The sequence below is a fragment of the Canis aureus genome, chromosome 33, assembly GCF_053574225.1.
Source record: "Canis aureus isolate CA01 chromosome 33, VMU_Caureus_v.1.0, whole genome shotgun sequence".
Taxonomy (NCBI): Eukaryota; Metazoa; Chordata; class Mammalia; order Carnivora; family Canidae; genus Canis; species Canis aureus.
The window spans coordinates 14,357,195-14,384,011 of record NC_135643.1 but is presented as its reverse complement, the minus strand read 5'-3'; the positions used below and the strand labels follow the sequence as shown (position 1 = coordinate 14,384,011).

General features: G+C 34.0%; 1 protein-coding gene and 1 long non-coding RNA gene across 5 annotated transcripts in view; one reads left to right on the top strand and one right to left on the bottom strand.

Moving 5' to 3' along the window:
• Positions 1 to 26,817, bottom strand: part of CCSER1 (coiled-coil serine rich protein 1) — a 1,371,014-nt gene that overhangs the window by 604,402 nt on the left and 739,795 nt on the right. Inside the window, exon 10 of one of the 4 annotated variants that reach the window (XM_077882880.1) lies at positions 19,449 to 20,567. The exons of the other annotated variants lie outside the window; for them this stretch is intronic. Coding sequence (XP_077739006.1) covers positions 20,508 to 20,567 — 60 coding nt within the window. The 3' untranslated portion in view covers positions 19,449 to 20,507. Of the gene's footprint in view, positions 1 to 19,448; positions 20,568 to 26,817 lie in introns of those variants that run through there. 4 annotated transcript variants of the gene reach the window in all.
• Positions 25,768 to 26,817, top strand: part of LOC144304352 (uncharacterized) — a 32,305-nt gene continuing 31,255 nt past the window's right edge. Inside the window, exon 1 of the long non-coding RNA XR_013371252.1 lies at positions 25,768 to 25,931. This is a non-coding gene — a long non-coding RNA (uncharacterized LOC144304352). The remainder of the gene's footprint in view (positions 25,932 to 26,817) is intronic.

Sequence of the window (26,817 nt, the reverse complement as noted above, 5' to 3'; positions counted from 1 at the left end):
CTGGAGAATATAGGCTACTTTGAACTAAGAAACACTCAATTCTGAGTCAGTTGTAAGAAGGGAAAATAGAGAAATGAAGTGTCTAGAAGTATGACATTATGGTGCTTCCCCGGGTGGAAAGTAACACTATGAGAGAAGTAAACAAGTCCTTTTGTTATTTTCCTGAAAAGTGCTATAAAACATCTTAGTTGCCAGTAGATTTCAGTATTAATAACTATCATCTAGAGCAGGGTTTTTTGGCCTTGGCTCTATTGACAAGTAGGGCTGGATATTTCTTTGCTGTGGGAAGCTCTCTTGTGCACTGTGGGGTATTAAGCAGTACCCTTCGGCTCTACCCAGTAGATTATAGTAGTATCGCCCAGTTGTGGTGATCAGAAATATCTCCAGACATCACCCAGTGTCCCTGGGAAGGAAGGGTGGGGAATGTGGTGAGTGGGGAATTGCATCTAATTGAGTATCACTGCTCTAAATTGGGTAATAAAAAATTAATATAGGTTATCTAGAGATTTCTTTTTCTGGCTCTCCTCCCTTAGTTTGACTTAATATTTTCTTTTCATTCATTTGCTCTGCCACTTTTATAAACGCTTAATAAATGCTTTCACCCTGATTCAACAAAATTGAAATGCCTTTAATCATCTCTGATTGATCTATGCTCCCATGAAAATCTCTTTTACCAGTGAATTTTTCTGAAATGTAACTTAAGTTGTAGTTTTTCTTAATATTCCATGAAAAAGGAACAGTTATATTTTATCCCTACTCATGATAGTAAAATGAGAAAAGAAAGGGATGTGTGTTTGTGTGTGTGTGTGTGTGTGTGCCCTAGAGTTATTCTACTATGACTAGAAAAGTTAGTTTAAACATTAGAGTTCATGTGTAGTAATAACTTCAATATTTCTCCCTTAGAAATCCAACTTCTACTTGCAATATTAAAAACCAAAATAACGAATTAGAAGCATTCAGAATAAGAATTACAATTACCCATGCTCACTAAAAGCCTCCAAATGTGCCTATAGGAAGCCAGATATCAAATTCTATTTCTCTTTGCAGGATATGCCAAGAGTTAATAAAACGTGGCTTTCTATAACATCTCTTCATTAATATTTACACAATGTATTTCTTACTTTTAAAAATTGTATTTAATTTCTAACAAACCTTGTGAACCTTCTATAGAATGTTGCCAGTAGGTTTTATGAAAAGTTACAGAGAAGAACACTTTACCTCAACTTTCATTTCTTTTCTTTCTTATTTTATAGAAAGGAATAAAAATACCTTAAAAATGTCCTTTACTTTCTAAAACCTCTACTGAAAAAAAGGGTATGCCCTTCATAGCATTTCCCCCACTTTGGCCCAAAGATCTCTCTTCTCAACAGAATTCCTTGACAAACCTTTTAGTTACCAAGTACTTTTTACAAAAGTAAATTTTAGGGCTGCCTGCGTGGCTCAGTTGGTTAAGAGTCCAACTCTTGATTTCCATTCAGGTCATGATCTCAGCTTCCTGGGATCTGGTACTGAGTTGGGCTCCATGCTCAGTGGGAAGTTTGCTTGTCCCTCTACTCCTCTTATGTGCTCTCTCTCTCTCTCTCAAATAAATAAATACAATCTCAAAAATAAATAAACAAACAAATTTTATTAGCTCTTCTTGAACAAGAGTGCCAGACCAGGGACGCCTGGGTGGATCAGCAGTTAGGCATCTGCCTTTGATTCAGGGCATGATCCTGGAGTCCCAGGATTGAGTCCCACATCCAGCTCCCTGCATGGACCCTGCTTCTCCCTCTGTCTGTGTCTCTGCCTCTCTCTCTCTCTGTATCTCTCATGAATAAATAAATAAAATCTTAAAAAAAAAAAAAAAAAAGAATGCCAGACCAGAATCTAAGTGTTACGGTCACACTGTAATTTCCTTTTATACTTTACTAAGTAAACAAATCTAGAACTATTGAGAAATGAGACATTAGTTCACTAATCCTTTGAAGGTGGTGAGCCATTATGATTCATGATGTCATTGTTCTTAAGAAATCACACTCAGAGACTTATTAGTAAGATGACATTTATAATTTATCTCATTAATGTGTATCAATCCTGAGTGAAATTTCTGGTTTTATACTCCTTCTACCTCTTACAGTGCCTATCCTCGGTGCAGAGGAGATACCCAATCAATGGTTATTAAATGTAAGTCAGTGATAATGAGAGATCTCATACTTGTTTGTGATGAACAATGCTACCCATACTTATGAAACTTGGAAATGTAACATATGGTTCCCTAAGCGAGTAGGGCAGAAGAGAGTGCTGGAGTAACATGTCAGCTCTGTTTCAATCACACGTAGGATAAACAAATAAGAGACTCCACGGTGCAATCCTATTGCTTTCAAGAGGACCCTGGAGTCAGCTAAAAGTGGTTATCTCCATCCCCAAGAACCAGACTATGCAGGCAGAAACCTCACTGTTTTTAATTACCACACATGCTTGTTAAAGGGCTATAAATATGCTCCTTGCTCTATGGCTCTACACAAGCTTATACAAAGAACAGAGATGACTTCTACTTTCCCTTTCTCAATCGGATGGCTAGGGCTGTGATAACTTTTTTAAGTTTCTAGATTTGATTACTAGGTTATGATATTAGAATGTAGCACTGTAATTCAGTTTTGTTCATTAAGGTCTTTACCAGCAGATGCAGTTGATAATAAAAATACATGTGAGTCTCCATCAAGTTAAGTTAATCTTGGGGGGAAAAAAAAGACATTAGCGTGATCACTCAAAAATGTAGATGCACTATGATAAAAGAAAATTCAGATTAACTCAATCTCTGAGGCATTAATCCAGGGCACACAACAAAATGTAATCAAAAGTGTCCATTGTCTTTTGTCCTTTTCATCTTACTTTCTCTTTTTATTAAAATATAGTGTTGGGGCTCTTTCCTGGGTGGCTCAGTCAGTTTAGTGTCTGCCTTTGGCTCAGGGTCTCAGGGTCTGGGATTGAGCCCTGCATCAGGCTCCCTGCTCAGTGGGGAGCCTGCTTCTCCCTTCCTCCTTGACCCTCCACCTGCTCATACTCAAACTCTCTCAAATAAAATCTTTAGAAATAAAATAAAATATAGTGTTAATGGGGATCCTAGCAAATGGTCTTTCAGTGAAACAAAAGCATCATCCCTGCCTTTTCGCAGTTTTCAGATAATCACTCTTCCAACACTGTACCTGTTGGAGAGGGGTGGTGTGATGATAATGGGCTTAGTCCTCTTTATCAGATGAATATGGGGACCACTTAGTACTTCTTGTGAAATCAGGCCAGTTATTTATCTTCTCTAAACCTTCATGTTTTTGTCTGTTATTAGGAATAATGACAGGGCCTGCTACTTAGTTGTTATGAGTACTGAATGAGATGAAAATGCATAGAGTGGAAATTACAGCTGCTTTATTTCCTGTGTGTACCCAACACCTACACAGGTAACTTGGCGTAGAACATACTCAATACCTATTTTGTCAAATAAATGAACATATGAAATGCATGGCATTTACTCTACTGCGTTGTATTGATTTGTTTTCCTGAATGCATCACATGAGAACTAAACCTACAACTTCAGGAAGACATTTAACTATCATCTGGGTACTAATTGTGTTGCCTCTGATCCCCTGGAACAGTAATTATGACCACATCCTTTTTTCTATTTACCAAAATTTTTTCTGATTTTTTTGTAGTTACCATATTTTTCCAGTCTGAGAATATGATATTCTTTCAAGTTAAAATTTACTTATTTGTGCCCTTATCTCATTCAGTCCTATTTTATGATTGCTTTATTCTTATTAAACTTGAAGTCAGTTTTAAATATTTGATGGGACTAAAAGGGTTAAAATGGGTTCCTATGCAGCATAGTTGCTCATATGAACAGACATAAAATGTGCTCTTTGCATATGGAAATAAAGAATATAGAAAAGTAACAGAGCATATTGAAAAGCACAAATGTACCTGTGTCCGATACCCAAAGGTACTTCATAAGTTAGCATTTCTTCTCTTCCTCTATAAAAATCTGTAATATAATCCTAAAAATCAATTAGCTGACAGAAGGCCTCAAATTACCTGAAATTACCACATCTCACATTGTACATTTTTATTATGGTAATTATAGTAACACTAAAAGGTTTTGACTATACCTATGTATTCTGACAGTTTCTACTCATTTGTGATTGGTTGGTATGTGGTGTCATATGGTTTTATGCCCCACGGATCAATACACCGAAGTTAGTAAACATTTCCTAATACTATAAAAATAATGTCAATTCATGAAAATCGTGATTTCTTAGAAAAGTTTGGGTGACAAATCCAACTCATACTCAACCTAATATTCTAAGTATTTCACCTAATTCTACTTTTTAAAAAGTTAGTATCAAATAAAATGGAGACTTGAGAATTCTCAGAGCAGACAAAACCATTTAAGCCACATAAGCAGAACTAAAATCTATCATATTTCATAAACATGAATGAAATTTAACCCGTTATTTCTTTTTATTTATTTATTTATTTATTTATTTATTTATTTATTTATTTATGATAGTCACACAGAGAGAGAGAGAGAGAGAGAGAGAGGCAGAGACATAGGCAGAGGGAGAAGCAGGCTCCATGCACCGGGAGCCCGACGTGGGACTCGATCCCGGGTCTCCAGGATCGCGCCCTGAGCCAAAGGCAAGCGCCAAACCGCTGCGCCACCCAGGGATCCCCCAAGTTATTTCTTGTAAATGCCTCTCACAATTATAAAAGAAACTTAAGTCACCTTCCTAAAAATGGTATGAAATAATCAATCCCCTGCCATCTGGAAACTCCTACTGTAATAACCAGTCCCTGTAAAAGGTAAACAACTTCCTTTTCACTTTTAAGCCATCCAGTAACTTCATGCTACAGCAGTTTTTGAATTTGGAGGCTTCCGCTGTATATAAACTGCTGTTATATGCACAATAAACTCTTGTTAAATATTGTTTATTGTTTTGGTGGTTTCATTTTGCTTTTTAATGACATTTCTAATGCATACAAATTGCTTAAGAATGTAAAAATCTATTTTAAAACTTGGAAAATTAATTATTGACTAACAATGGGAATTAATATATTTTTATAATTTGTGTGGTTAAAATCCTATTACAAGATTTGAAATTGTGACAACAAAACATATTCTGAAAATACTTCTAGTGTTCACAAATTTTCTTTTCATTCTGTATAAATATTTTAAAAATATAAATGTGAATAACATGTTGAGAACACAAAATATTTTTCTAATATTTTGATTAATGTGTTCTTCCAACTTACATAATTATTTTCTATATTTTGATAATGAATTTTAAGAAGATCAGCCTAAAAACACAAGAACTCTAACTTAATATATATATATATATATATATATATACATATATATTGTAATTATATTTAGACTAAAGTGAAAGTAAGTGATAGCTTTGGTAGTGCTAACTACCATAATGACTTCATGAATGTTGACCTATTTGTTCTACTTATAAGGCAAATAGTTTGAATCAATTAGTATACTCAGAATCAGCAAACTAATAATAGGCTGGAAGTAAATAATGCCAAGGATACACTTTATACTCAACAGTATAAAAAATACATTTAGAAAGATAAAGCTTGATTTGCTTACAAATTAAAATTCCAACAGATAATTTTCTTATTAAGTAAAAAATGTAAATTGTGTACTGTGGGAATTGAATGTGACCATATTTTTATATCATAAAGGTTGAAAACATAATACATGATTTAGAAGATAATATGAGAAGGCTTTAAAATTAAATTAGAAGGGAGAAAAACTTACACGAAATCTATTTGTTTTGATTGGTACAAATTATTTTTGGATCAAGCATAACATATTGTTTCGGAACGAGAAAGTCGTTTTTGTTCACACATTTAAAATGTTATATTTGTCACTTAAAATCTCTAGAGATATTTACAGAAGAAAAACATGCCTGATGATAAGGTTGTAAGGAGGTAAATGGCTAAAAAATGTTAGAACAACATTGTCACCATGAATTATCCTGACAAGTACAATAATAATACTTAGAAATACATCGTCAAGTAGTCTTGAAAAAATTCTCTAGTATAGATATGGGTATGGTTATTTATTTTTAAAATAAGACTGAGATAACATCAGCAAATCCTGGGCAACTCAGTAGATTGTTGATTTTAAGTAAAATATTTTTATAAAAATAGAAAATTTAAAAACTAGTAGAGTGACTGAAACATATCTAAAGAATATGGTGTAATATGTTTACATTGTATGTTAAAGATTTAAATAGGGACGCCTGGGTGGCTCAGCAGTTAAGTGCCTGTCTTCTATGGCCTTCCTGGAGTCCCGGGATCGAGTCCCACGTCGGGCTCCCTGCATGGAGCCTGCTTCTCTCTCTGCCTGTGTCTCTGCCTCTCTCTCACTATGTCTCTCATGAATAAATCAATTTTTAAAAATCTTTATTTTTTTTAAAGATTTTATTTATTTATTCATGAGAGAGAGAGAGAGAGAGAGAGAAGCAGAGACACAGGCAGAGGGAGCCCGACGTGGGTCTCCAGGATCGTGCCTTGGACCAAAGGCAGGCGCCAAACCGCTGAGCCACCCAGGGATCCCCTTAAAAAATCTTAAAAAAAAAAGATTGAGATAACATTATGTATACATGACATTTTACTTTTTCATTTAAAAAAAAATATTTTATTTATTCATGAGAAAGAGGGAGAGAGATTGAGAGAGAGAGAGAACTAAACTGCTGAGCCACCCGGGTTCCCAAACGTGACATTTTAAAGAGAAGGTATTCACTCATAGGCTTACAAACATTTGAATTAGGTTTTTCTCAAAATCGACAGAATCAAAGGATTTTTATGTCAGCATATTTATCAAATGACAACTTTCACATTTTAATTAAAAGCAGATTAATTCAGAAAAAAATATGATAATAGGTATTAGTGCTGTTTGCCCATTTTTCATGGTTTTTTTTTTCACTTCTGGACATTGGGCCCTCACACTACCCCCTTGCCTATAACCATATGACTCATTTTGTTTTGACCAATAAAATGAGAAGTGTTATGTGCCACTTCTGAATGGAAATTTAAGATCTAATGTGCAATTTGTGACTTACTCTCTTTCCCTGAAGGATTGTGACTAACCTAAAAAAAAAAAAAAAAAAACCACACACATTGTTTCACCAAGTGAATGTTATAGGGTGGGCAGACAGGTGCCTGCTGGCCAGCAATATATGTATAACATAAGCAAGCAAGCAATCCATTAATAAATGATGTTAAAGTCACTAAAATTTGGGAACTGTTTTTTCTGCAGCATAACCATGGATTCAGTCTATGTCACTCCATTTGGGAGACCAATACAGTGTAGTGATTAGGGTGTAAATTCTGGAATCAAGACTGCATGGGTTCATATCCCAGATTTGTCACCATGTATATGATATCAATGTGGGAAATTTATGTCAATTTGCTATGCCTTAATTTCCTACTCTGCTAAATGAGACTAGTGATAGAACCTTTTTTGTTTTTAAGATATACGTATATGTGTGTAAGATATCCACACATAGCATTGAAAAGTTTACTTAGCATGAAGTAGCCCCTAATGTTAGTCATTATTCTTTCCACCTAGAAGAACTATAGTATTTTACATTTGCTTATGATTGTAATACTATGATTATACATAATTATAACTCCAAAAATCAAATGCAAAATCTCTCTTATTAGAATTTTGGTAGTTGTTGTTTTTAGAAGCATCATAGCCCAGAATGAGGAGTATATGCTATATCCCCATTAAACATAATATTTGATTTATGATATTATTTCTTCTAATTTAAGATTTTAAAAAAATTATTTATTCATAGAGACAGAGAGAGAGAGAAAGAGGCAGAGACATAGGCAGAGGGCGAAGCAGGCTCCATGCAGGGAGCCCAATGCGGGACTCGATCTCAGGTCTCCAAGATCAGGCCCTGGGCTGAAGGCGGCGCTAAACTGCTGAGCCACCCGGGCTGCTCTATTTCTTCTAACTTTTAAAAAAGATTTTATTTATTTATTTGACAGAGAAAGTGCATGACCAGGGGGAGGGGCAGAGGGAGATGGAAAAGCGGACTTCTAGCTTAACAGGGAGCCCAAAGCCACGCTTGATCTCAGGACCCTGGGATCATGACCTGAGCCTAAAGCAGACGCTTAACCAACTGAGCCACCCAGGTATTCCTATTCCTTCTAGTTTTGATAAAGAAGAGTGTAAAATGAGGACAATGATACCAGTACTATTAACTCTCATCACTGGGAAAAAATGTATTTTACTCTGATTAGTATACAGTGTATTCCCAGTGAGAGAAGCATAAGTAGATTTGGCATGAGTAATAGAAATTACTATGGACTAAGTTTCTAAAGACTAATACTGCAGTTGGGAGGCATCTTTGCCCCCTTCAGCCTTCCAATCCATGACATGGTTTTCCAACACTTCTGCTCCCCTGAAAACCACGGTGTTAAAGCCCACTCATATCCAGCTCTCTAAAGTTTAGACACTTGCTCAACCTTACATAACAAAGAGTGTGAATGCAACTTCTCTTTAGTATCCTGTCTTAGGCCCATGAGGATTTATATTTCAGTTATGAATGTAGGCTGGTTTGTCTTTACTCAGTAAAACAAAATAACACAAAACAAAAACCAAAAAAAGAACAAAACAAAAACCCAAATAGCACTTCAGTCTATGCCTGATAAATTATCTGTCATGACTTTGGACAAGTAAGTAAATTTTTTTAATACATTTTCTCTTGTTACCTAGGTAAATCTGTAAAGCAAGGAGGTTGAATTAAATTACTTCTAAACACCTCCTACCCCTCCACCATCTTTAAAGAGGGTTGATAAATCCTATAAGACATGTTCTTAATTTTAAAGAGCTAATACCTCAATTGAGGTGATAAGAGTAGCACACATGCAATAACCACAGATAAATTCAAGTATTCCATGAATCACCTACAAGGCTACAGAGAGGTGTGCTTTAAAGTACAGGCTCTAGGTCCAGAGCACCTATGCTTAAATGCAACCTAGTAACTTTCTAGTAGTGTGATATGGGCAAGTTACTTAATTTCCCTTTATCTCCGTTTTCTTGCTTCCAAAAGGGTATAAGAGTAGCAAGCTCATAGACTTCTGTAAGGATTAAAATATTAAAATATGTAAAGCCTTTAGAACAGCATTTGACTTACAGTAAGAGCTAAAAATATTAGCAATTATTGAACTATAGAGTGCTTAAAATAAGTGGAGTTCAATTATGCCTAGAGAAGCCAGGTAATATGTTGGGGCAGAATGGGGAATATGGAACTTGTTTTCCTCTTCATATGAATGAGCCAGAGAGAAGAAATAGTTCCATTGGTTAAAGGACTGATGTAAGTAAAGGCACTGAGACTTGAAGGTAGAAATTACACAGTCTGTTTGTGAAATAGCAGGAGAACATACAAATCATGCTGCAAATGCTGGATTCAGTTTTTCTTATATGTATTTTCTCTTATGGGAATTTTTCTACTGTACTTTTGCTACACACTAAGTGGGGGAAACAAAGTATAAGAAGAATAGACGTTTTACAGAAATAAGCCTACATCTATAATATCTTAACCAGGTATTTTATATTCAGTAAAATATATAATAAGGTATATATAGTATAACTAGAAGAAGAAAACAAAGAAAGCATATACCCTATTCTAATCATTGCTCTAATAGGAGTAATTTTGTATAAATAGTAAATGGAACCAAAGAATAAAACTAAGCAATTTTTTATAATTTTAAGCATGATATATGAAGCTAAATAACTGGCTCTTCTCTTATATAGTATATTACAGCATACATCCAGAAAACTTTTTTCAAAGTTATTTTTGGGTTTATTTTTTATTTTTATTTTTTAATATAGCTGATACACAGTGTTATCTTTTTAAAAGAATTTTGTTTTTTTATCCAATCATGAAAATTCTTGACTTTCAAAAATCAACAATTCCTGTTTGCCTTAAGTGATAAAATAAAAGGAAACAAAAAGATAACCTCCAAGAAAAGCAAAGTAATCTTCTACTTCTTGCCTCAAACTGTTTTGCAACATTCAAAACACAGAAGCGAAACCAAAAATAACTGCAACTTCAGTCCAATAAACTTCTTATAAAGCATTTTTTTTTAACGAAGAGAAATGAAAAATCCAGGAGACTGAGTTTACCGTTCCAATAAAGTATCCTCAGGAAATCGTGGAAATGGAATAGGTTGGAAGGAGGAATCAAAGCAACTAACTTTTCTTTAGGGAAAGAGAAGGGAGGTCACTTGTCTGGTCTTATGGACATAAAAACTAGATCTCAAGGAAAATAAACTAATAATACTTGCTAGAAGGAGGGCCCTTAAGTATAGAAATTTTAATAGCTGTCCTTGATTAAGGATTGATTTGAAAAATAAACTTAAAAATCTTTGGATTTATAAACATGCCTCCCTTTGAAAAATGTCATCAGTGGAATATAAAATGGAGATGTTTCATGGATGAAACATTCTTTCTGCTGTGTAAGTAACCACACAAAACCTCACTTGGATATCTGATCTACTATTCTGGACCAGAATGTGCTGCTCAGTAGCAAGATGAAAGAGTCTGGAAAGCTGCCCTCAATATCCAAGATCTGTCCATCTTTTGTCTGCGCTGGATTGCCAAAGCCTTTGAAATGATTAATAAAGCTTGAAACTGGGTAAGATCTATGATTTGTGTAATTCTAATTGGAGAATCTGATCCTTTATGTTAAGCTTATCAGATATCAAATATTCTTTTTCATTGAAAACCAACAATAAATTTCTAATGTATAAAATCTGCATGACACTCTACTAGATGCTTTTTATTCCTTATATCAAATTAATTTTAAAAAGTTTTTTGGGTTTCTAAAGCTTACATTCTGGAAACAAAGCATTAAATATCAGTATTTAGTATTTGTTTACATATATAAATGTTCATTTGTATTATATTTGCATTACTGAAATGGATAAGGTAGTTTTCAAGAAACTTGTCATTAATTGTCTTATTCTTAAAATTCATGTGGCTACAAATGGCAGTCAGATGGCAGAGGTTTCAAACAAAAGAAATCATAAAATATATAAAAACTGTACTAACATGTAAATTAAACCCTAAATCTACAATGACACAATAACTTCTTAAAACATACACAAACCATGAGGTAAAGAAAATTAAAATTCATGTAGAAAATGTATTGCTAACTGAAATTACTTGTTCTTTCAAGTTTACTCTGCTATCTTTAGTGGAAAAGGTTAGAAATAAATCTCTTTCCAGGTCAGAAATCTTGCCAGTCCTATGAAGAAGAAACTTCCATGAAGAACTTCAGTAGAATTTCACACATTTATTCAGTCTCCATGGTCATTATACTCAAAATTTAATAGTATACAAACCTTCCAGATTGCTTATCAAAGTTTAAGTTATTGGCTATTTTTCCTTATGGGGGGGAGAGAATATTTCTTTCATCTCTGGAGTCTTATCTAAAATAAACAAACAAAATGAAAACTAAAAGAAATAAATCTTAAAGAAAAGATCTTACAATGATTTTACCATTGCTGCAATAATTGCTTTCTTCCATTGGAATCCACTCAGCATTCATTCATCATTGATGTTCCCAGGACCCAAGCAGCTCTTCCCTTCTTCCTAAGAAATGCTTATGCAACCTATGAATTGCCTTCATCTTATCAAGTTCCTTTTTTTTTTTTTACAAAGATAACTTTAAAATAAGGGGTTCCTCATTTCATATATGCATGTACGTATAATTGAACCATGATATTTATAAATTAAATATCCAATGAATATCTTTCTGACAGTAGAAACAGTCACCAAGAAATAAATACTTTATCATTTGAGCCTCCTGTTCATCAACTGCCTATATGTGTAACAATGCATATAGCATCCATAGAGGAAAACAGACAAGCAGAGAAAAGTGTTCACAAAATAGAAGAGAATATGCCATATACTCAGGATGTTTGATTTGAGGTATAAAATAAGGAAGATGCTTACATCTTGGTCTTTCCCCCTTATTTTACAGCCGAGCCTACTCTTCTCCAATACAATTAATGTTATCAACATATCATACAAATTCATATTATCTAACAGACATCACTTGGAAGGCACAGAACATTCTAACAGTCCTTAATGCTTATTTTTAAAGAAGATTTTATTTTTTTTATTAATGAGAGACACAGAGAGAGACATAGAGACATAGGCAGATGGAGAAGCAGGCTCCCTGCGGGGAGTCCAATGCAGGACTCCCTCCCAGGACCCCGGAATCACATCGTGAGCCAAAGGCAGACACTCCATCACTGAGCCATCCAGGTGTCCCCTTAATTCTTATTAATAGAAAAAAATAACAGTTCTTCTCAATGGAGCATATATACATCAATCTATCATTGTTTCAACCATAGCCAATGAAATTTTTCATATATTTGAAAATATGAGTTAGTTTGCTACAGTTTCAAGTTCCAGCATATCATAACGGTAATTACTGTTACCAAAAAAAGCACCAAGTTAGAGATTTTCTTTAGAAATCGCAATCATACGTATAATGTTACGAGGTATAAGATGGCAACACAGGAAGACCCTGAACTCACTTTCTCCATAGGCACACCTATTTATAGAGTAATTCTGCTTGAAGAACTGAAGGCTGACTGAACAGCTTCTGCACAACAAAAGATAGAGAGACCACACAGAGAATGTCAGGAGAGACAAAGACATAGTAGCATAGAAAGTTCCACCTCCAACCCTCTGACATGCAGTGGGGAGGGATATTACTGAGGAGACTGGAGCCAATTCGTCTGTCATGGGGCACAGAAAAAAAATGCCATAGTTTAGAAGAGCAACTAGTATATAAAATATGCAGCTCTACACATAAAGGGAGAGCTGCTGAAACATATGGTTTACATTCCTCTTATACATTGATAGTGCAGATGAGAGCAGGGTCCAGGCATCATACTCAGCCTGCCACTTCAGCAAGACCCAGGCCCCTAGCCCACAATAGCCCCAGACACCCTGGAGCACAAATGGAAAGATAAACAAATGGATAGGATAGCATAGGATAGCATAGCATAGCATAGGATAGGATAGGATAGGATAGGATAAAAAAAAAAAAAAAAAAAAAAACCCAGATAGAATATAGAAGAACTAACTCCAGATATATGCCAAATGGAGGGGGTCCTGGTGGAGCTCTCCCTAGGTTGGGGGAGCTGGTGAGCACCATGGTTTATGTTCTCCCCCACCTTGATAGTATGGATAGGAGTATACTCGGGGCACTCTAGCTGGCCTACCACCTCAGTAGGCTCCATGAGCCCTGGGCTCCTGGACCACACTAGCCCCAGCTCTCTGACCAAGGTAGCCCCAGTATGGCAGACATAGGGACACTCCTTTTTAGCACTCACTGCAGCTCCAGCCATCACACAAAGGTAACACATATGCAAAGTAATATGGACCACTCCAAGCTTGCACCACTTTAGATCCAGACAGCTTGCTAGGGTTCCCCAGCACAGACCCCCAGGACCTCCTGGTTCACACCTATTTTGGCTCCAAATGTCTCACTAATGTGTCCACTACACTTAGCACTCTTGGGTACCTCAGTTTGCAATATTTCATCTTCAGTTATCCTACCATGGTTCACACTGCATGTAGAACCCAGGCCCCATCCTGGTCCATGCTTACCTTAGCTTTGGCTGTCCTGCCAGAGTATCCTCTACACAGAGGTCACAGAGACTGCCCCATCTCATGCCCATTTCAGCTCTGGCCACAAACCAGGGCAGCCTCAGCACAGAGTACTCTCCATCTACTCCTTGGAGAGTATCTACTAATATGGATTTGTGGGAAAAGGCTGTATCTGCTAAGAAAATACTGAGTACCTGCTGTGTATAAAGTACTGGGGCCCTAGGATACCATCGTTAGAAAGAGAAAATAGTCCCTACCTCATGGAACTTTTAGGCTTGTAGGAAAGACTAATATCACTACATTAAAAAAATGTATTAAAATCTACAAAGGAAAAATCAAAACAAACAAAAAACCCACAATGGTCCAAAGTTTTTGGAATGCAATAAAGGCAGTTCTAAGAGGTACATTTTTGGTACTTCAGGCCTATCGAAAAGAATAAGACAAAATTCAAATAAATAATGTGATCTCAGGGACTAGAAGAAGAAAAAAAAAAGCCCAATAGAAGTGGAAGGAAGGGAATAATAAAGAGCAGAGTAGAACTGAATGAAATAGAGATGAAAGAAAGAAAGAAAAAGAAAAGAAAGGAAAGAAAGATTGATAATACTAACAGCTGGTTCTTTGGATAAACAAAAGAGATAATCATCAAGAAAAAAAGAGAAAGAACTCAATATCAGAAATAAAAAAGAAGTAACAATGGACACCGTTAGAAATACAAAGGATTTTAAGAGAATACAGTGAAAAGTTATATACCACAAAATTGAGCAAATTAGAAGAAATGGAAAAATCACTAGAAATGCATAATCTTCTAAAACTAAATCAGGAATAAATAGAAACTCTGAACATAACTATTACTAGGAATGGAACTGGTCATCAAAAAACTACCAACCAATAAGAGTCTAAGACCAGATGGATTCACTGGTAAATTCTACCAAGCACTTAAAGAGTAAATGACTATTTCTCCTCAAACTATTCCAAAAAATTAGAAGAAGGAAAGCTTTCCAAATACATTTTATGGAATCAGCATACCCTCATACCAAAACCAGACAAAGACACTACAAAAAATAAATTTAAAAACATATTTATAATGGCCAATATCCATAATGACCACAGATACAAAAATCCTCAACAAAATATTGGCAATTCACATTCAACAACACATTAAAAAATTCATTCACCATGATTAAATAGGATTTATTTCAGGGATGAACAGATGATTCAATATTTGCAATTCAATTAACAAGATTCATCATATCACCAACATGAGGGATAAAAATCATATGATCTCAGTAGATGTAGAAAAAGCATTAGACATAATTCAGCATCCATTCATAATAAAAGTCTTTCAATAAAATGGATTTAGAGGAAACACTCGTCAAAATAATGAAAGCCCTATGTAAAAATCACACAGCCAATCTCATACTCAATGGTGAGAAGCTGAGAAGTTTTTTCTATGATCAGAAACAAGACAAGGGTATCTATTCTTACCATTTTTATTCACATAGTATAGGAAGTCCTAGCCATAGCAAGTAAACAACAAAAAGAACTAAAAGGCATCCACACTGGTAAGGAAAGGTTGAATTGTCACTAGTTGCAGATGATATGATACTATATATACAAAACTATAAAAAAACTATGCAAATCAATTCCTAGAAATAATAAATGAAATCAGTAAAGTTGCAGGACACAAAATAAATATACTAAGATCAGCTGTATTTCTATACACTAACAACAAAGTAAAAGAAAGATAATTTAAGAAAACAATTCCATTTAGAATTGCACCAGAGAATAAAATGCCTAGAATAAACTTAACCAAGGAGGTGAAAGTCCTATACTCTGAAAATTATAAAATACTGATGAAAGCAACTGAAGATCACATTAAAAAATATATATATACCATTTTCATGGATGAGAAAAAATTAATATTGTTATGATGCCCACATTAACAAAAGCTGTCTTACAGTTCAATGTAATCTAATACCAACAGTATTTTTCACAGAAGTAGAATAATCCTAATATTTATATGAAACCACAAAAGACGTTAAATAGACAAGCCAACCTTGAAAAAGAAGAACACAGCTGGAGGTATCACAATTCCTGATTTCCAGGCATCATACAGCTGTAATAATAAAAACATTATGATACTGGCACTAAAACAGATGTATTAAGCAACAGAATAGAGAGCCCAGAAATAAAACCATGCTTATATGGTCAATTAGTCTACAACAAAGGAGGCAAGAACATACGACAGGAAAAATACAGTCTCTTCAATAAATGATGCTGAAAAAACTGGGCAGCTACATGCAAATGAATACATCATACATGAAAATGAAGAAACTGGACTACTTTTATATCATACCAAAAATAAACTCAAAATGGAGTTAATGGCTGGTTCAGTCTGTAGAGCATGCAACTCTTGATCTTGGGGATGTGAATTAGAGCCCCACATTGGGTGTGATATTATTTAAAAATAAAATCCTAAAATAAATAAAATAAACTCAAAATGGATTAAAGACCTAAATGTGAGATGTGAAAACAGAAAACTCCTAGAAGAAACATAGGTAATAATTTCCTGGACATTAGTCATTCAAATAATTTTTGGATGTGTTTCCTCAAGCAAGAGAAACAAAAGCAAAAATGAACTATTGGGACTACATCAAAGTAAAAAGCTTTTGCACAGCAAAAGAAACCATCAACAAAATGAAAACTAATGTACTTAATGGTAGAAGATTTTCATAAATGATATATCCAATAAGAGGTTAAAATCCACACTATATAAAGAACTTAAACAACTCAACACCAAAACCCACAAATAATCTGATTAAAAAATAGGCAGAGGACCTGACATTTTCCGAAGAAAACATACAGATGGTCAACAGACACATGAAAAAATAGCCATCATCATTAATCATCATGGAAATGCAAATCAAAACCACGGTGAGATATTTTCTCATATCTGTCAGTTTGGCTAGAATAAAAAAGATAAAAAAGTGTTGGTGAGGATGTGGAGGAAGAGGAACTCTTATGCACTGTTGGTGGGAATGTAACTTGATGCAGCCTCTATGGAACACAGAGTTTCCTTAAAAAATTAAAAACTGAAAAAAAAATTAAAAACTGAAGTTTATACCTGAAACTACTATAACAATATATTAACCATGCTGAAATATTAAATAATTAAATTAAATTAAATTAAATTAAATTAAATTAAATTAAATTAAATTAAAAACAGAAATATCTTATGATCCAGTAATTCCACTACTGGATATTTACTCAAAGAAGTAAAAAATATTAATTCAAAAAGATATAGGCATCCCTCTGTTGACCGCAGTATTGTTTATAATAGCCAAGATTTATTAGTAACCTGGTGTCCATCAACAGATACATGGAGAAAGAAGATGTGCTACACACACACAGAGACACACACACACACAAGAATATTACTCAGCCATAAACAAGAGTGGGATCTTGCTATTTGTGACAACATGGATAGATTTGGAGTGTATTATGGCAAATGAATTAGGTCAGACAAAGAAAGTCAAATACCATATAATTTCACTCATATGTGGAGTCTAAAAATCAAAACAAATGAATAAACAAAAAGCAGAAATAGACCCATAAATACAGAGAAATAATGTTTACCAGAGAGGTGGGGAGGACAAAATGGGTGAAGGGAAGTGGAAGACACAGTCTTTCAGTTATGGAATGAATAGGTCACCAGTAAAAGGTATAACATAAGGAAATAATAGTATTGTAATAGTATTGTATAGTGACAGATGGTAGCTACAACTGTGGTAAGTATAGAATAACATAGAAAGTTGCTGAATCACAAAGTCTTACATCTGAAACTAATGTAACACTGTGTTATCAACTATACTTCAACAACAACAAAAATATGTTAAGGTAGTACAGAACTACATTTGGATTTCCTGTGAGGATAAACAGGCACAAAATACAACATTACAAGCATCTTTTTGTTAAATTTGGATATTCCCATCTCTAGTAATAAATTAAATATGGGAAATAAAGTATATTTTGTTTTCCAAACAGCCATTTAAAACAATTTAGGAAATTATTATCAAATTATCAAATTTAGGAAATTATGAAAAATGATACCATTTCAAAAACTTTAACAAGGAAGTTAGGTATGTTACAACAAAATCTTATGTGTGTAATAACATACTTACTTTAGCTTCTTCATTAAAAAAACAAAAACATATCTGTATGTCAAAAATCCAATTGGGAATAAGTTGCCTATATTTTTCAATGTGAATAAATAAAATATTTAACATGCATATATTATAGAGCATGACAAATTAAATTTTCATGGTTTAAACAGTAGATAACATGTGTTAAAAATCATTAAAATATCTAGCAAAAAGTGGTCATAGTTTCCCTTCCATGCACTTCTCTATATTTGAATAAATAATTCCATTAAAAATTATTTCCTTGGCTCACATGTTACACATGTTAGAGAAGAATTAGACATTCACACAGGAAAGCTTTATCATCACAATTATCCCTAGGCCATCATGCAGATTTCAGAGAAATTCAATCTTTAGTAATATGTAATGTATACACAAGATACAATTATTTATATATGTGTATATGAAATCCAGATTATAATTTGTATGGAGTTTTGCCACTATGCAATCCACCAGTATTCTGAAATCAGAAAAATGTAACAAAACCTTGACTTCGATGTGGAACCCCTGAGCACAGTCTAGGACTTTGATATTGTTATAAGAGTTACATGAACTTGAGAAAGACACTTAATCTCTTTAAATTCCACTGTCTTTATTAGGAAAATAAATATTCTCTTATTTTGAATTAGTGCTGTTAGAATATTTCAGACGAACACATAGGAATCACAGTAAAACATAATGTTTCCTGTCATCAATAAACACTGAAGTTGCATTATTTGCAACTGTCAGATATACTCTGATGCCTATTGTCAAATACTAACCTTGCTTTGGAATACGCTGGAATGCAGTATAGTAATGACAATGGTTCTTGCACATTTTTCTAAAAACATTAAAAATACCTCCATTATTTTTTTTAAATTCACTTTCAATGTAATCAAATAAATACATTTTTAATAGTTAAATGATCAAGTTACATAATAAATATGTGAGAAAGTCCAAATATATTTCCTCATGAAAGTAAAATAATTAACATGTAAACATGTTCATTGATATATATTTTGCCCAAGTACCACTAAAAAAAAAAAAAGAAGAAAGAAAGAAAAGAAATACTGTGAAAATAGTTTCCAAGAGAGCAGCTCTGAAATGTCTCACTGATGTTAAAAAACAATCTTGAAATTGTACCATTTGAGGTAAGTGGTTTTTTTTTTTTGTCTGTATTGACAAATTTCTGCTACATTGCTCTTAAGAAAAAAAAAAGTACCTTTCTTTATTGACTTAATCTAGTTGATAATACAAGTTTTGTTTTTTTATTTATTTTTTTGTCTTTGCATCTTAGTCAAAATAGCATTAATTGAATTCTTTCTTCTTCTTTAAAAGGATACTGGCCATTCACATTGATAAAAATCTTCACCAGGTGAGTGCTTTATTGTAGGTGATGGAGTTTCTTACCTTATTTACATTTAAAGATTTCAAATATAAAATTAGACATAAAAAGGAAGAGATAAGAATAAGATTACAAAATAAACTATAGAAAACTTAGAGAAACAAAAAAGTTTTGTGTCTTAGCTTATAAAAGGATGCATTAAGGGGCAAAGTCAACAAGGACACATACAATGTTTTCATGTAAATAAATATATTTATAATTTTATTTTAACACCATGGTTTAAACCCAACATTTGATCATTCATATTATATTACATAACGACTCTAATAATTTAAGAAATTTTATAACATACATTTGAATGTTACTACCATTAATTACAATTATTTCATTGCCTATTTGCAAAATATGGAGAACTCTGTAAAACCTGCCTTCTTCTCAGCTCTGTGACTCTTCTGTTGCCCTTGCACCCTGCCCACAATACTGAATCGTTTCTGGGCTGTGTCCCTTACAATAAACTACAACAATAAACTACAACATTCAGGAGTGCCTTGCTGCTGCCTGGCCATTTAATAATTAAAGTGTGCTATTATAAAAAGGCAATAAACAGGGATACAAAGAAATCAGGGGGTGATGCCAAGTGCAGAAGACAAGCATTCTTTCATGACACATTCAAGAAACTTCCCTCAATATGAGGTCAGTCAGTATCCAATAAACTTTCTTTACATGTTTAGAGATATAAATACAGGTTTTTTACTTTCTATAGTTAGAATAAGACTTTTATTTATTTCATTTGAAGACATACTGCTTTCATCTTTTGGTCTCAATACAAGACAAACAGAGAATTTGGTTCTTCAGTAGGAAATGTACCCCTCGGATGGGAGAAATTAGCACTGTTTTCAAACTTACGTAATGTGCACAGAATACATGGTAAAATTAAGTGATGAGTATTACCAGAGAGACAAAGAATATGGTGGACAAGGTTGAACAAAAAATGTGCACTGCCAAGTGGAATGTTACATTTAGAAATAGCTTGCATATAGAGATAAATTTTAAATAAATCTTTTTGTTGTCACAATACAGTAAGAATAAGGTAGGAATATGATAGTTCAATCTTCAGTTTTTTTGTGCAATTTTTACAAATGCAGAAAGTGTGAAATATTTGGAATGGAAACATTTCTGTATTACATACTCTGAGAAAGAGCTAAAATATGAAATTATGGAAAGTTGATTTTATTCAATATTTAAAATATCACAGATTGGTGATACATTGCTTATGGTCAAATGATTTAACCTAGGTTGAAATATGTACTGGTTTAAATAAACCTTCAGTGCATGTAGGATTCCACAGGGCCTTGAAAAGAAGAAAACAAAAGTAAATAAATGAATGACATCAAAGTAATGAAATGAAATGAAATTTTATTTCATATGAAGATTTATAACATATAAACACCTAAAAACACAGATCAACAAAAACTTTTATGATTTTCTAAGTCAAAATTCCTATTAAAATTTATTGATATTTATTAGTAATGCTTAAAAGTTTCCAAGATCCAATTAAATACATTTTATGCAAAATGAAACAAGGAAGATTAATTGGCGAAATTTTATTATTTCCTTTGGTTTCATGACTGGAAAATAAATGTTTTACCTAACTCTCTTTTATGTTTTTCTCAAGATAATGGCTTAAAGAAATTTAGGTAATTAAGTACTAGGTAGATCTTACATGGCTCTCCTGATATATTTTTAAACCATAATCACCACTCAAGGTCCTAAACATGAAATCCAACAGAATTTTACCTGCAGCAATTATAATTATTTTAACCTCTGTACTTCATTATAGTTTTAAGTGACAGAAATCGAAACATTTCATGATCTTTCACCTTCAAAGAAAAAAAAAAAGAAATTCTATTGTGCAGACAGTATGTATAAAAAGAAATATATAATCCAAAAAGTATAGAATATGGGCACCTGCCCCTAAGGAATGTAGAATTTGGTTGGATTTAAATGAATATTGAAAAGATAAGCCATACTACAAGACTGACATATGACATATAGCAATATATATAACTGATGAGAATTCACAGTAACTGACAACTATAGTAAGTTATATAGGATTGATAACTGCTGACATAATTCTACAGAAAGAGAAATCACTACCCAGTTTGGGTAGTCAAATAAAGATATGAAATTGAAGCAAGGTGGGAAAAGAGATACATTACAGGGGAAGGGACATTCCAGATAAAATGCTTAAAAGAAAACAAAACTCTAAACAAAGAAACAAGAAATAGCAATTTGCATTGGCACAGTTTAAGTGTAAAAAAATGTTTGTGTTTGCAACAGAAATAAGGAATGTAATTTCAGCAGCTATGGTGCTGGCTTGAGTAATGGGAATTTTATCTTTTAAGTCTTAGTGAATCATTAGGAGGGAGAGTTTTAAAAGTAAAAACACAACACAGGGGATCCCTGGGTGGCGCAGCGGTTTAGCGCCTGCCTTTGGCCCAGGGCGCGATCCTGGAGACCCGGGATCAAATCCCACATCGGGCTCCCGGTGCATGGAGCCTGCTTCTCCCTCTGCCTGTGTCTCTGCGTCTCTCTCTTTCTCTCTGTGTGACTATCATAAATAAATAAAAATTAAAAAAAAAAAAAAACACAACACAGTGTAAAGGGTGTGAGTGTTGTTTTTGTTTGTTTTGTAAATTTATCTGTGATGCTATATAGTCTCAATGTGTGGAGCCTGTAAGTAGGAAGACAAGATGAAAACCAAACTGAGGAAGTTTCAAAGCAGCAAGCAATACTGGAAAGTACTATTTTCAAAATTCTGATTTCCCTCATCAAGATGCTTGTTTCAAGACAAAACTCCAGCCATTCTCCCAAGGGAAGGTAACCTTGCCCAACACAGTCTTTCTTTTCTTTATATAAAATTCCCTTTTTCCATCACTCCCCATTCAGCCTATAAAAGTCTTCTATTTGTACAGAATAGAATTCTCCAGAATTCCATTCTCTTTGGTAGATAGGATATTGCTTGAATAATGAATCATTGAATAAAGCCAATTAGATCTGCAAATTTACTCTATTGAATTTTGTTTTTTAATATTTGTCTATCTCCTGTTCATTGCTACAGTCTCAGTGCCAGGGATACTGCTTTTAATTTTTATTTTTAAAATGACAGTATAAATGAAAAAGGGTGAAATGCCTTGAGACAAAAGGAAACAGAACTATAAGTACATGTCAAACATTGAGTCAGTTATGTATTTGCCAACCAAACATGTTTAAATAAATTAAGAAGTCTGCAGAATCATTAAGACTAGCAAATAAACATTTCAGTACTTGTTCTCCAAATGCTAGCTGAATGAATGTGAAAAGACAGAGGAAATATACTGTTATATTTTTGTATTTTATAAACCTGGAGTCCTGTTTTCCAGCATATTTTAATCCTCCTTATATTCATATTTTCAATAAAATTCTAACACATATTTACCTTTCAATATTCTAAAAAAAGTTAGGAAAATGAAGGGAAAAGAGATTTTAATAGGTTGAATATATTCAGAGACACAAATGTTGCAAAAATATGTGATAGCAACATTTCTCTTGTCAGAGAGTTTACCATATTGTTGCCCTCATTCTGTGGTGAGGACAAAAAGCCCCAGTACCTCTCCCTCATTTTTAGTGAGTAGAACATGGAGAGGACTGCAAGGAAATACAAAAGCTAAACTAATGAGGATAAATGTTTCCCCGTGACTACACTGTAAGAATAACAAAAACCTGAAAGATACAATTCTTTTTTACGATTAACCACTCTGGATGAATTGTAAATTAAGCAAATCGGTTACAAAATAGATTAATCATCTTGGGCATTAAAATATGATGAATTCAATATTGTCAAATTTGAAAAAAACCCAATATTTAATATTTTAATAATTATATTTAAGAACAAAATATCTTAATACTTTGGTTCCTCAAAAATTTCCAAGTTATTTTATTTTGTATGTATTTTACTTTTATTTTGAAGTCAAATACACTGTACAAACATAATTTTGTATTCATTATAGCAGTGTTGCAGAATTGCTTTTTTAAAATAATTATTTACATTATTATTAAATTAAGTTATTACATAAAATATATTTCTACATTACAATTACAAATTATTATGAAGGCACATATGTTCACTGCAAAATATGACAAAAAGAGGTAAGTAGAAATAAGGAAATACAATATCCTATTCTATTTGGTAGGAATATGAATTCATATTCCCACCAAATGGAGATGATCACATCAATTTTTGAATATTCATTTTCATTTTTTTAACCAAAATGAAACCATACCATACATTCTGTTTTTGTAAGTTATTAAACTTTCTGCTATTTTTCCTAGTTAATGGCTTATTGTCTATGTCAATAGGTTTCATTGTAATAGTTTTCATTAATCAAATATCATCAAAGCCCTTCAAGCACTACTACTAAATACTACTACTAGTTAATGTTACTACTCAACTGCACAACCCAAGATTTAGTCTCGGACCATGCATCACAACCGAATGTAATGTCATTTTAAATCTTGACTCTAAGTTTTATTTTATTTTTATCTATTTTTTTAAGTAGACTCTATGCCTAGTGTGGAGCTCAATGTAGGGCTTGAACTCACAATCCTGAGATCAAGACCTGAACTGACATCATGAGTTGGATACTTAATGGACTGAGCCACCCAGGCACCCCAAATCTTAATTCTGATTTTTAAAATTGGATTAGCCTCTTCCATTTCTGGAAAACTTCTAAGCATACAGAAAAATAGAAAAACTAGTACCATTAACATCTGCATAGCATAGCTACCACATGGATTCAGTTAATTAAGAGTCTGTTATTATGTCTCTTTAGTCTCTTTAATTAAAACAATTCCCCAATTTTTAATGGCACTTATTTTTTTTTAAGTGTCAGTTGTATCAGAATACCACACATTTGGAATTTTTCTGATAGTTGACTTGTAGTATTGTTTTACATATCCATCCTCTCCTGTGTTTCCTGTATATTGAAACTTAGCCCCTTAAACTTGAATTGCTTCAGGTTAGATGTCTCTAACTTGCTTTAGACTCTCAGTAGGCAGAGCTAGGAAATATTCTATAGTAAATTATGAAATGATGTTGATAGTTTCTATTTAAATATTACATTACAGGTTCTTTAACTTTTATTTTCATAATTATATTTCTTTCTCTACTCTTGCAATACCTTGGGTAACTAGTAATCTTTGATTTAAATAGGTGAATCTTATGATATCTATAAATAGCTTCAAAGTTATTGCAATAGTATTAATATAATTTTACTACTGAATCAAGTCTATATTTTCTGTAGTCCTTCTTCTGGGTCCTTATGCTATAGTCTAAGGAAGTGCAACCAGAGAATGGGACCAAATCACATTAAAATAATTTTTTCTTGGGGCATCTCAGTGGCTCAGCATTATGGAAATGCCATGTGGTATATGTGAATGTGTATAATCAGGGCAGAGTTCTAGAAATAGCATTGTTGAGTAGAGGATAAAACCATATATAATTTTGATTTTTTAAAATTCCCTTTGATAGGGAATTATTCCATATGAAAATGCTGTTTTTTAAAAGGAAAAAAAATTAAAAGAAAGGTAAAAAATTTTTACAATGTTCGTATGATAGAATGACATCTATCTTTAGGTAAGTAAAAGATATTAGTATTATGAAACTGCTTCAGGTCCTTGAGACAACTTAGTCATCTTTAACTTTAGCAAATACCCTTAGCCCATATGATTAGCTAACCTTTTTTTGTGTATCTATAGATCATGCATTCTTTCCTAGAAAGAACAGAGCACTCTAAACATTGCAAAACAGAAACCAGACCCCCTTGCACAACCTCTGAGCATTGAGATAATGTCTGTAGCTGGCACCATGAAGTCTGTGCATAATCAAAAAATGCTACTGACCACTGCCCCACACCCCTTTACTGATTAACTGCCCTAACCCTCTTTAAAAATCCCTAGGCCACGGGCAGCCCCGATGGCCCAGCAGTTTGGCCTTTGGCCTGGGTATGATCCTGGAGACCCAGGATCGAGTCCCACGTTGGGTTCCCTGCATGGAGCCTGCTTCTCCCTCTGCCTGCGTCTCTGCCTCTCTCTCTCTCTCTGTGTGTGTGTGTCTGTCATGAATAAATAAATAAAATCTAAAAAAAAAAAACAATCCCTAGGCCAGGCAGAAGACTTGAAGATGGCCTTTGGTCAAAAGTGCTCCCCAGTTGCCCAACCTCCTGAACAAAGCCCATATTTCTCTCCAATTAACACTCTTGAGTTTTGGCCTTTCCAGAGATGAAGCTGAACTTGGGTTTGGTAACAAATTTTGGTGAGCCAGCACCACTGTGGCACCCAGTTCCCCTGGGAATCCTGAGGCAGTGTCTGTGGCACTGCCAGGTGTCATCTGTAGTTGAGCGGATGAAGTAGTTGGCCATAGCAGCATGCAAAAGCTTACTCATTTATTTGCAGAGTTAACAATGGTCATATGCTAGATGACCAGGGGAGGAGATTAGTTGTTCAGGGCTAGTTGGCCTTGGGAAGAAGCCAGAGGGAACTGGCCCTGTAACTGCTCAGACTGTTTCTGTCTTGGGGAAACTCCCTACTGATTCCCAACTGCTGCTGTTGGTTTCACTTTTTGGCTTGAGTGAAAAGGAAGGAGCATTTGGGGCAAGCTGATGAGCTTCTGGAGCAGGTAAGTCTATTGGAGTGCCCACTGACACAAGTTTCTCGTTTGTGAAGCACCTCGTGCTTTTGTCTCATTGTCCATGCTTTTCCCATTAGGAAGGTGCAGCTTTGAAAAGAAACTAAAAGGGACTTAATAACCACTGATTTACTTGGAAATTGGAACAGATTTGTTTTGGTGTATATGTGTGAGTTGTATTGTGCTAAATTTGTCTATAATGGGAAGTTCCATCTCTGTCCTGCCAAAGAGCCCATTAGGCCGAATTCTCAGTAAGTGGAAGAGATACAACCAGAAACCCATGATTAAAAGATTTTTTTTTTTTTTTAATTGTAACACTACCTTGCCCTGTATGTTAAGCTCAGAGGAATGATGGCCATTGAATGGCTCTCTTGGAATTTTTCCTCCAATTTGGTTACCTCCAAATAGGGGGTTTGGGTTTGGCTCTCTTAGCTTGTCTAGGGAGCCATTTGATTCAGTCAGTGAAGCCCCCAACTTCTGGGGAAGAACAAATGTTCACAGAGGTACTCTGGGCTTCATCTAATCATAGTTTTGTTTCTCTTATGTTCTTTCTGAACTTTTGTCTAGGTAGAGGGGAGAGATACTCTTTCTCTTCCCAAAGAAAAGCCATTAAAACCTATTTTAGGGACCCCTGGATGGCTCAGCCATTAATCTGCTTTCAGCTCAGGGCGTGATCCTGGAGTTCAGGGATCGAGTCCCACATCTGGCTTCCTGAGGGGAACCTGCTTCTCCTTCTCCCTTTGCCTAAGTCTCTGCCTCTCTCTGTGTGTCTCTCATGAATAAATAAATAAAATCTTTAAAAAAAAAGACATTTTAAATAAATGGTGCAGAAAATTAAAAAGTAATCAGAAAGAAAACAAAAACAAAAAACTGTTTT